Source organism: Gobius niger, assembly GCF_951799975.1.
Source record: "Gobius niger genome assembly, chromosome: 13".
Taxonomy (NCBI): domain Eukaryota; kingdom Metazoa; phylum Chordata; class Actinopteri; order Gobiiformes; family Gobiidae; genus Gobius; species Gobius niger.
This window is the reverse complement of record NC_136864.1, coordinates 27,013,195-27,023,901: the sequence shown is the minus strand read 5'-3', so window position 1 is coordinate 27,023,901 and position 10,707 is coordinate 27,013,195. Positions and strand designations below refer to the sequence as shown.

Sequence of the window (10,707 nt, the reverse complement as noted above, 5' to 3'; positions counted from 1 at the left end):
ATTAACCTCTTAACTCCCGCCTGAACCGAGAGCATTTTCTCCAGTTCAGCTTTACCCAAATCCTGCAGGTTAGTGTAACGCCTCATTTGAAAGACCTACAAAACTAAATTGATCTTTTCCTCACATCAGATTTTTTTTCATCACTTTTTTTGTTGGGCAGTCAGACAAATTTTTGTCCAATTTTCGTGACTTTTTTTGTCACTTTTTCGTCATTTTTTTCTAATTTTTTTTTTTCTAATTTTCTCACTTTGTCAAATTTTTGTCCTTTTTTGTAATTTTTTGTAATTTTTTTGTCACTTTTTTGTCAAATCTTTCTCCCTTTTTTGTCACTTTTTCGTCCATTTTTTCTAAATTTTTAGTCAAATTTTTGTCCATTTTTGTCATTTTTTGTACATTTTTTGTCACTTTTTCGTCAAATTTTTCTCACTTTTTTCACATTTTCATCCTTGTTTTTGTCTCAGTTTTGTTGGTATTTTCACACCTTTTATCCAGAAGCTTTTGGACTGGGGGTAAAGCTGGAGAAAATGTGCTCGGTTCAGGTGGGAGTTAAGGGGTTGATATTGCCTGCAGTTCACAAACTATCCACCAGGGGGTGCTGCAGCGCCCTCAGCACCCTGGGTTCCCACGGCCTTGCAGTTGTTGCTTTTCTGGAATGTTTTTGACACACTTTTTTTTTTTTTTTTGCCTTTTCATAATTTTTAGTCATCTTTTTGTTGCGTTTTAATCCTCGTTTTCGTTGACACTTTTTTCAAGAGGCTTTTAGATTTGCGTAGAGCCAAACTGGAGAAAATGTGCTCGGTTCAGGTGGGGGTTAAGAGGTTAACTGAGGTAGAGGAAAAAAAAAAAAAAAAAAAAGACAACCCTCCACAGCTTCCCTCCGTCAACTTCTTAGCAACACTGCGCCCCCTGCCGGCAAGTAAGGAATCCTCTCGAGCTCATAAGTTTTTGGAACAAAAACAGCGAAATGAAAATGATTTCCAACCACTGACATCTAACCATCACTCCAAAGAGATGTCACGACTGTCCATTTGTAACTGATCTGTCCTTCCTCGCGCCTGTTCCATTGTAATAACGCCTTTATTGCACTTCCGGGGATTCTGCGCGAGTCTGTAGCGCTCAGGTAGCACTGCTTCAGCCACAATGGGGATCACAAAACTTGCTGATTTGGTCCGTTTCGAAGCTCCCGAGGCCATCGCTCACAAAGACATCAGCGACTATTCAGGTACGTCTAAAAAGCGTCATAGTCAGCTCATCAATACTAAATTATAGCGACAGTTCATCCATGTTTTGTTTAATGCTAACTATAGCATCCCGGGCTAAAGCTAGTTAGGTCACGTGACACAACAAACCATAACAAAAAGCCGAATAATTAGATAATTGTGAGTACATTTTATTTACGTAAATGTAGATTCCTGAATGTAAACCTCAATTTTGTTCCTTTTAAAAATGCATTGACGTCCTTACGTAAGTCTCTTAAAATCACAGTGTAAAGTTCTATGACTAATGGTGTAAACGTGCGTTATGAAAAAAAAGGTGCATATGACACATTTGACACGTTTTTAAAGATTTTGTTAAAAAGAAAAAAAAAACGTACCCAGCTTTCTTTAGTTTGACCATTTTTGTGATGTTTATAGTTTCACTTCCTGATTGGACACTGACAGGAAGTGACATAGATGAAGGAAAACGATTTAAAACTGTGGCCGTGCCAACTATGTTATGTCAATGTGAAAAGAGTCTGCTATGGAACTTGACCTCTATCTATGTCACAAAAATGAAACAAAACAAAAACCTTTTCTTCCCAACATTTCTTCATTTAAATTTGCTGCTTCACTGAAATAAAGTGAAAATTACAACAAATGTTATCCATCTTAAGTCACATTGTCACATGCATTAAAACCTGTCATATGTATTTTAAAACTATGTGAAAAAATATCTGTATTAATGAACTGGTGCTCTCTTATTATTGTTATTGTACTACAAAGTATTTATTTTAAGTTTTGTGCTGCTTAGACTCTCCTTGTCTGCAGTCATTTATTTGGTTTTCTGGTTAGGGAGAATTTGAATGCTTTGATCCTAGTTTGAATGTGTGTTAAAGCCCTATCCGGCGACTACTTTAACATTATAGCATGTCCATGGAGATGCTGCTGTTTTGCTTTGACTTCAAATTAATGCCAATCTTCCAAAAATGTATTTGTTATTTGTTGGAATGTTTCACAGTGTGGCTTTAAATTAGAGCTGCTCGATTATTGAAAAAATAATAATCACGATTATTTTTGTCATAATTGAAATCACGATTATCCAAACGTTTATTTGTTGCCTTTAAAAAAAAGTCTATCTTTATTTTATTTATTTATTAATCAAAACACTACACTTAATGTTTTCTGGACAGTCATAAAAGTACAAATGATTTCAAGTTTGCCTTGATTAAAGAGAGGTTTCTGTTTCACACCCGCCCCCTGCTGGCCAGCCCTCACACCCGCGCAAGTAAACTGAGCAGCGCGGCCTGATGACATCATCACACAGCGCTGTTTGTTTTTATGTCAGACAAAAGCATGAGTCATGGCACGAGAAAAGCTAAGAGAAAATAATCCCAGCGGCCTGAAATAACGCAAGTCTGCTTTACACAAAAAAAAAATGGCCAAAGTAAAAATAAAAAATGTGAAAAAAAAAAAAAAATGTAATCGATTTTTTGCGATTATGATAATTTTGTAATCGTTTACTGTTGTAATCGAAATCGTAATCGAATTTCGATTAATTGCACAGCCCTACTTTAAATGATGGAAACTGTAGCGTGAAAGCCTTGTAAAGCAGTTTGATCTGTACTACCAAAACATCTCCAGCAAGTACATTTACAAGTACATTTACAAGTACATTTTTTTTTTTTTTAACAATGGAGGATTTCTTGAAAGGTTCTTTGAGGCTTCTTTAATTTCATCAGGGACCAATGGCTGTAGTATGCTAATCCAAACACCTCACCATTACACTTTGAGATGTTTCTGATCAATGTCCCCAAGTCTAATCATGGATAACATCACATTCATACGGAATGGTCCTTGCTGACGTTGCTCACTCTCGTCGTTACTTCAGGAAAAAAGATTGCCCTGGATACGTCCATCATTATGAACCAGTTCAGGGCGGCGCTGTCTACACTAAAGTAAGCCAAACCATCGTGTTGTTGTCTGCCTCTGTTGGGAATCCTCTTCACACGTGCACATGTTTGTTTCTGGCCCCTGCAGCCTGGCTCTATCAGGACTCTTCTTCCGCACGCTGACGTTACTCGAACATGACATAAAGCCGGTCTTTGTGTTCGATGGGAAGCCTCCTGGTGAAAAAACAGCCACTGTGAGTCAAAATCAAAATCATTAGAAGAATACATTATAAATAGTATAAGTTATTATTGCTATTAACCTCTTAACCCCCACCTGAACCGAGCACATTTTCTCCAGTTTGGCTTTACCCAAATCTAAAAACATTGCATGTATGTGAATGTGTCTTTGCAGCTGGAGAAAAGAGCAGAAGCAGATGGAAGGAAGTTTACCAACTATCTAGGTTTCGGTATGTAATAAACCGCAGAAATGATAATCTATGAACTGGCTTTATTCACATACGACACATGACATCATATTTATCACAGCATCAACTCAAACAAGGGACTGCATCCAGCTGCTGAAGCTGTTGGGAGTTCCCGTTGTTCAGGTACCAGACGGCTTCTCTTTGCTTCACTTTGATATTGGGTGATAAATGTATTTGTCTCTCCAGGCCCCGGGGGATGCGGAGGCCCTCTGTGCTCAGCTGGTGAAGGCAGGGACTGTGGACGCCGTTGCCTCCGAAGACATGGACACGTTGCCTTTTGGAGCCACTATCCTGATCCGGCAGCTCAACGCCAGTAAAGACAGGTAGGACAGAACAGGTGTTGAAGTGCTTTATAGCTGTTATGTTATGTTTTGGAATTGTGCAGAGTCAGAAATGTTGTTGATGATGATTTTTTTTTAGCACACTCGCTCCAATTTAGCTTTACGAGGATGAAGCCGCAACAAAAAAGTGACAAAAAAAGCAGCAAAGGTTCGACAAAAACGGGCCAATGGAAACACAATGGAAAAGCGACAAAACATTAGCCTGGCATCCAGACTAATCTCCGATGTTTTTTAATTAATAAACAGGAGACTAGTCTGGCGACCCTGTCGTGGAAAAGCTACTGCTTGAGGCGGGACTAATGTGGGACAACCGAAGCGCAGCCAATGAGAACATAGCGGATGTGACGACAGAAACAGCCACAAGAAAGTTGTCGTCATTCGGACGTTAACAATGGCGCTCCTGCCACACGGAGTTCAGTAAATGACTTCTGTCGTTTATGTCAGAAACACTTAAGAATACAAGCAAACCGGAGCATTAAGTGAAGTGGTTTCTTGTGTTGAAAAACTACAAAACAAAGGCGCAACAACGTGACGCCCGTTCAGGGAGCTGCTCTGATTGGTCGGGAGGCTCCATGTCGCTGCGTCACTTCCTTTGAAAGCGCGAGTGTTGCCAGACCCTCTTCTGTAAAGAAGCGGAGTCTGGTTGGCGAGACTAACAAAACATCCCACCTAAGAGTGATGAAAAAGCAACAAAAAAATACCACAAAATCTACAAAAAAGTGACAGATGCAACAAAAAAGTGACAAAAACGTGAAGAAAACACAGCAATAGAGCAACAAAACAAAAGTGATGTTAAAGCAACAATGAACGACAAAAGCATGACAAAAATGATGTGACAAAAACACGGCGACGACGCTATAAAAAGTTACGATCAGTTTTGTAGGTCTTTCAAATGAGGCGTTACTCTGGCCTACAGGCTGTAAGAAGTTTTTAGATTTGGGTAAAGCCGAACTAGAGAAGCTCCAGTCGAGAAGCTTTCAGATTGAACTGAACTGGAGACAATGCGTTTGGTTAAAGCGGGCGGCATAACATGTGTACATTCATATATACACTTCTAAAAATACTGTACATGATTAAACTTGAAAAGGAGTGGGAGGAGGTGTTTCGAAACATAGTAAACCACTAATACACACTGTTTTCATGTAATGGTTCAGTGAAACCGTAGAGACTACATGGACCACAATTCTTTGCTCCTCTAGTGCCTCCAGTTATTGTGTATGCGGTTAATTCTCTTTAAACATGTGGTCACAGTGAGGTCACGGAGTACTCCCTTCAGAAGCTCCTGCATAAACTCAGCGTCAGTCAAGAGGAGGTGAGGAAGATGTGCTACTTATTCAAAAGTTATCTGGCGTTAAAATAATAATACTTTTATTTTGATGTAGTTTGTCGACCTTTGCATTTTACTGGGCTGTGACTACTGTGACAAGATTGCTGGTCTGGGTCCGAAGAGAGCTCTCGCTTTGATCCAGGAGCACCGAACAATCGAACAAGTGGTGCTACACGTCAAAAGAAAGGTAAAGACAGATATTTATATTACTGTTTGTTATTTTCATTGTATTGTAAGTAGGCCTGTCAAAATTAATCGCGATTAATCACATTAATCTAAAAAATAATTAATTGCAATTGATTAAGTTAATCACGATTAATCGCATCGTATGTTTTGACGAAACACTCTCCTGTATCTGAGCCGCACATGACCTGAAAGTCAAAGCACTCGTATTAAGTACTTTGTTTACTTATCCTTTTTCAGCAAAAAATATTTTAATTTTGTCCTTATATTCTACTGTATGAACTTAAAAGTTTGCAGATTCTGTCCAAAATGTTCAGCACCAAAGAAAATGTCTCTTAACCTCTTAACTCCCGCCTGAACTGAGAGGATCTTTTTCCTCACATCAGATTTTTTTTTTCCATCATTTTTTTGTTGGGTATTCAACTCATTTTTGTAACTATTTTGGTCATTTTTTTAATCAATTTTTTGTCATTTTTTTTGTCCACTTTTTATCAAATTTTTGTCATTTTTTTGTCCAATTTTTATCACATTTTTGTCATTTTTTTGTCAATTTTTTATCACATTTTTGTCACATTTTTGTCATTTTTTCATAATTTTTTTTGTCAATTTCTTGTGACATTTTTGTGACATTTTTGCCACTTTTTCATCAATTTTTCGTCACTTTTTGTCAATGTTTTCTCACTTTTTTGTCACATTTCCATCATTTTTTTTCGTCTCAGTTTTGTTGCTATTTTCACAGCTTTTTTCCAGAAGCTTTTGGACTGGGGTAAAGCCAAACTGGAGAAAATGTGCTCCGTTCAGGTGGGGGTTAAGGGGTTAAAAGTGACTTATCAATCCTTGGGCGAGTGATCAAGAAATGGTTGAAGAGATCCCGGTTATCAGCTGTTGGGCTTCTCCCATAAATCTGAAACTTTTGTATGTTTGATCAATGAAATGTGCGATCAGTAATCAAGTGCTATAAATGTATGTGTTTTATGTTGGACAAGTATTATTGATTATTAATCGCGCTTAAAAAAAGATATCGATTGACAGCCCTGATTGTAATATTTATTTCAATATCTCTGCTGCCCAAAGACACATCCTATTCCACATTTTTGGAAATATAAAGAAGCAAGAGCTTTGTTCCTTCAACAACCACAAACAAGCGTTCCTGAGCTGGAGTGGACCGAGCCCGATGACGAGGCTTTGGTTCAGTTCCTGAGCATAAGGTGAGTGTGAAGGACTTTTTTTTTATTTTTTATTTGGCCTTGTAATGCATGTACAGATAATGATTGTCTGTTTTAAAGGGAGGAAAGAGTCCGAAAGCGACTGGCAACATTTCGTCTGAAGCGACAAACGCTGAGAGAAGAGAGAGAAAAAAATAAATGTAAACAGACACGGATGGAGGACTTCTTCAGAGTGACCAGGAAAAGGCAACTGGTAAACTCCTACAAATGCTACTAAATACAGTGTTTTAGTGACCTCTAGTGGTTAGACGGGGGGATGTAACTCCTCTCCTCCTTCATGACCAGGGGCGGACTGGCCATATGTCCATTCGGGAAGAGCACAGAAGGGCCACTGGCTCTAGGGCCAGTCTGGCTCCTCAATTTTTTCCTCTTAACCCCCGCCTTAAACAAGCTTTACCTAAATCTAAAAGCTTAAAAGAAAAGCTTCAAAAGAGCGACGAGGATGAAAACGGAACAAAAATGTGCCGGGAAAAGCATAAAAAAACGTGACAAAAAAGCAAAGATAAAAAGCAATGAAAAAACGAAAAAAAATCCACAAAAACACAACAAAAATGTGACGAAAACACAACTACAAAGCAACAAAAAAACACAAAAAGTGAAAAAAAAAAAAAAAAAGCAATGAAAAACCAATAAAAATGACAAAAAAAGAGACAAAAACACAACAAAGCAATGTAGAAAAGCAATGAAAAACCAACAAAATAGCCATTATCTTTTTCCTCACATCAGTTTTTTTTCTTCCCTTTTTTTGTTGGGCAGTCATCTCATTTTTGTCAAATTTTCGTGACTTTTTTGTCACTTTTTCGTCAAAATTATTTGCATTTTTTTGTCAAATTCTTATCACTTTTTCGTCCTTTTTCTCCTCAATTTTTCGTCAAATTTTTCTCACTTTTTTGTCAATTTTTTGTCAATTTTTTGTCACTTTTTCGTCAAATTATTCACATTTTTTGGTCAAATTCTTATCACTTTTTCGTCCATTTTTTCTCAATTTTTCGTCCATTTTTTCTCAAATTTTTATCAATTTTTTGTCCATTTTTGTCATTTTTTTGGCAAATTCGTATCACTTTTTCGTCCTTTTTTCCCCGCAATTTTTTGTAATTTTTTGTCAATTTTTGTCATTATTTGCACATTTTTTGTCACTTTCTCGTCAATGTTTTCTCACTTTTTTGTCACATTTCCATCATTGTTTTCGCCTCAGTTTTGTTGCTATTTTCACACCTTCTTTCCAGAAGCTTTTTGGACTGGGGTAAAGCTGGAGAAAATGTAGCAACGAAAAAAAGCAATGAAAAACCAATAAAAATGACAAAAAAAGAGACAAAAACACAACAAAGCAATGTAGAAAAGCAATGAAAAAGCAACAAAATAGCCATTATAACAAAAAAAACACAAAAGTGAAGAAAAATGCGAGACGAAGACACTAAAAAAAGTTAAGAAAAAGCAACAAAAAACATGACAAAAATGCGGCGACGTGACAAAAAGTTTCAATCACTTTTGTTGGCCTTAGCTTTCAAATTAGGCATTACACTGTTGCTCTTCGGTCAAGAAGTGCTGCATTTATGCTAATTTGGGCCAGGCTGGTCAGAGTCCAGGGCCGTTTTTCAGTCCCAGTCCGCCCCTGTTCATGACTGCCATGGTTTGGGACTGCAGGGACAGGATTTTGGTCTATTTGCATATTATAGCGAAATTAATCAACCTACCTTTTTTTTAATTTTGTTTCTTTGTCCATCCAAAAAGGGTACATTTCCTTAAACTCTATTGTACATCTAAAAAAAAAAGATTTCACTATTCAATTCTTCACCAAGCTGTAGATGCTGTCGAAAATGATTTGTTGTGAATCTTGTTTTGAGGCACATTTATGCACTGGCACGAGCTGCAAAAGACCATTTTTAGGAATAGATTTGTTGACATTATACTTTCCACATATTAAAAAAATACCTATTTACATGCATCCGATGGTCTAGTGCAGGGGTCGGCAAGTTTGTGTCATGGAGGGCTGATTTTCTTTCATTGCCAACATCACCGAGGGCCGAAACTCACCATTGTAGCCCAAAGTAAAGCACCTTTTTTCTACAAATATAAGCTTTGCACATAATATATGACCTAACGTGGTGTTTTGCTGGGAAATGTGAAAATATTGCCAGTATTTTCCACATTTTAGAGTCCTCTTCATGTGTTTAGACTCTGATTTATGAATGAATGTTTCTTCAGAATTCTCTTGGGGGCCAAAGGTTTTAGGCTGCAAGCTCCAGTCGAGAAGCTTTTAGATTTGGGTGCAGCCGAACTGGAGAAAATGCACTCGGTTAAAGCGGGCGTTAAAGGGTTTTTAATAGATTTCTTCTTCACTGGCGGCGCGGGTCAGGATCCATCGAGCTCACGATGTGAAAGAGTGGATCAGGGACCATGAGGCATCATTTTTCACACATGGTTTGGCTGTCTTTGATCATCTTCGGGATGTGCCGGGGAAGGCTTTGCGCAGTGGTCGCACTCTCCCAGAGCCGTGGGAAGATGTTTTAGTGAGGGGGCGCTGAGGGACAAAATGTACCCCCAAAATACTTTTTCTGTGCATAAATCCTATTTATTAACCTCTTAACTCCCGCCTGAACCGAGAGCATTTTCTCCAGTTCAGCTTTACCCAAATCCTGTAGGCCACTGTAACGCCTCGTTTGAAAGACCTACAAAACTATATTGATCTTTTTTTATCAGATTTTTTTTCATCACTTTTTTTGTTGGGCAGTCATCTCATTTTTGTCAAATGTTCATGACTTTTTTGTCACTTTTTCTTCAAATTATTCGTATTTTTTGGTCAATTTCTTATCACTTTTTCGTCCATTTTTTCCTCAATTTTTCGTCAAATTTTTCTCACTTTTTTGTAAATTTTTTGTCCATTTTTGTCATTTTTTGTAAATTTTTTGTCACTTTTTCGTCAAATTATTCACATTTTTTTGTCAAATTCTTATCACTTTTTCGTCCATTTTTTCTCAATTTTTCGTCAAATTTTTCTCACATATTTGTCCATTTTTGTCATTTTTTTGTCAAATTCTTATCATTTTTTCGTCCTTTTTCCCCCCGCAATTTTTCGTCCATTTTTTGTCCATTTTTGTCATTATTTTTGTCACTTTCTCGTCAGTGTTTTCTTACTTTTTTCCCCCACATTTTCATCCTTGTTTTCGCCCTCAGTTTTGTTGCTATTTTCACACCTTTTTTTCCCAGAAGCTTTTGGACTGGGGGTAAAGCTGGAGAAAATGTGCTCGGTTCAGGTGGGAGTTAAGGGGTTAATATTGCCTGCGGTTCACAAACTATCCACCAGGGGGTGCTGCAGCGCCCTCAGCACCCTGGGTTCCCACGGCCTTGCACTCTCCCATCATCAACGCGAGACCATCTCGATCTTTTGACTTTGCAGAAGCTCACGAATGTGTAATCAAAGCTAAAACCCACGCGGTGACTTTTCTTCTTTGATTGGTGTTGTATGATTCCTTCAGAAACCTGCTTCAGTAAACGCACATTTGCAAACACGACTGTGAGCTCTCCACCTCAGCACACCAGCTGTTACTAACCGTGCGACATTTTGTGTTTCTCAGACTTCGGATGCTGCAGTCTCCTCGAGCGGAACAAGAAAGAGGTCAAAGACTAAATAAGGATGGAGCTGTCTGTCTGTCTGGCCACAAATCTCACCGCGGCCATGAAGGAAGTCCTTGTCCGCTCAGCCTCCAGTCAGTGAATGATGTCACCGGGCGCCTTTAACACGCGACGGGATCCACATGTGATCAAGTTATGTGGATGCTTCACGTCGATTAGCCTGTTCCACTGTGTCACCGGGACGTTCAATTATGTTCAAAAACCACAGTTATTTTAGACGCGGTGCAAGCTGGTTGCACCGCGTGCAAAGACGAATCACTATGAAAGCCCCCAGTGTTGTGGTGGAAAAAAAGGACGCCTTATCACAGATTCAACAAGCACCTGCTGTGTGACGGTGCCAAAGCCAAGGCCATAGACTTGAATGTACAAAATGAGGAGTGAGATGTTTAAATCCACTAAAACGTTTTACTTTTATACCTTGTTG

The 10,707-nt window shown here is 38.4% G+C and overlaps 1 protein-coding gene across 1 annotated transcript; it reads left to right on the top strand.

Annotated features, from left to right (window-relative positions):
- The first annotated feature begins 920 nt into the window (after positions 1-920).
- Positions 921-10,501, top strand: LOC306973197 (putative flap endonuclease 1 homolog). Its single transcript, XM_079570056.1, has 11 exons — positions 921-1,222; positions 3,088-3,154; positions 3,237-3,342; positions 3,501-3,555; positions 3,635-3,696; positions 3,760-3,896; positions 5,166-5,226; positions 5,297-5,428; positions 6,499-6,632; positions 6,711-6,843; positions 10,226-10,501. Exons 1-11 carry the CDS (start codon positions 1,141-1,143, stop codon positions 10,280-10,282), a joined length of 1,026 nt encoding a protein of 341 aa, XP_079426182.1. The 5' UTR covers positions 921-1,140; the 3' UTR covers positions 10,283-10,501.
- The last annotated feature ends 206 nt before the right edge of the window (positions 10,502-10,707 follow it).

Coding starts and splice junctions, on each gene's coding strand:
- LOC306973197 (XM_079570056.1), top strand. CDS start 1,141: ATGGGGATCACAAAACTTGCTGATTTGGTCCGTTTCGAAGCTCCCGAG. Junction 3,897..5,165: donor CTCAACGCCAGTAAAGACAG/GTAGGACAGAAC, acceptor ATGTGGTCACAG/TGAGGTCACGGAGTACTCCC. Junction 6,844..10,225: donor TGACCAGGAAAAGGCAACTG/GTAAACTCCTAC, acceptor TGTGTTTCTCAG/ACTTCGGATGCTGCAGTCTC.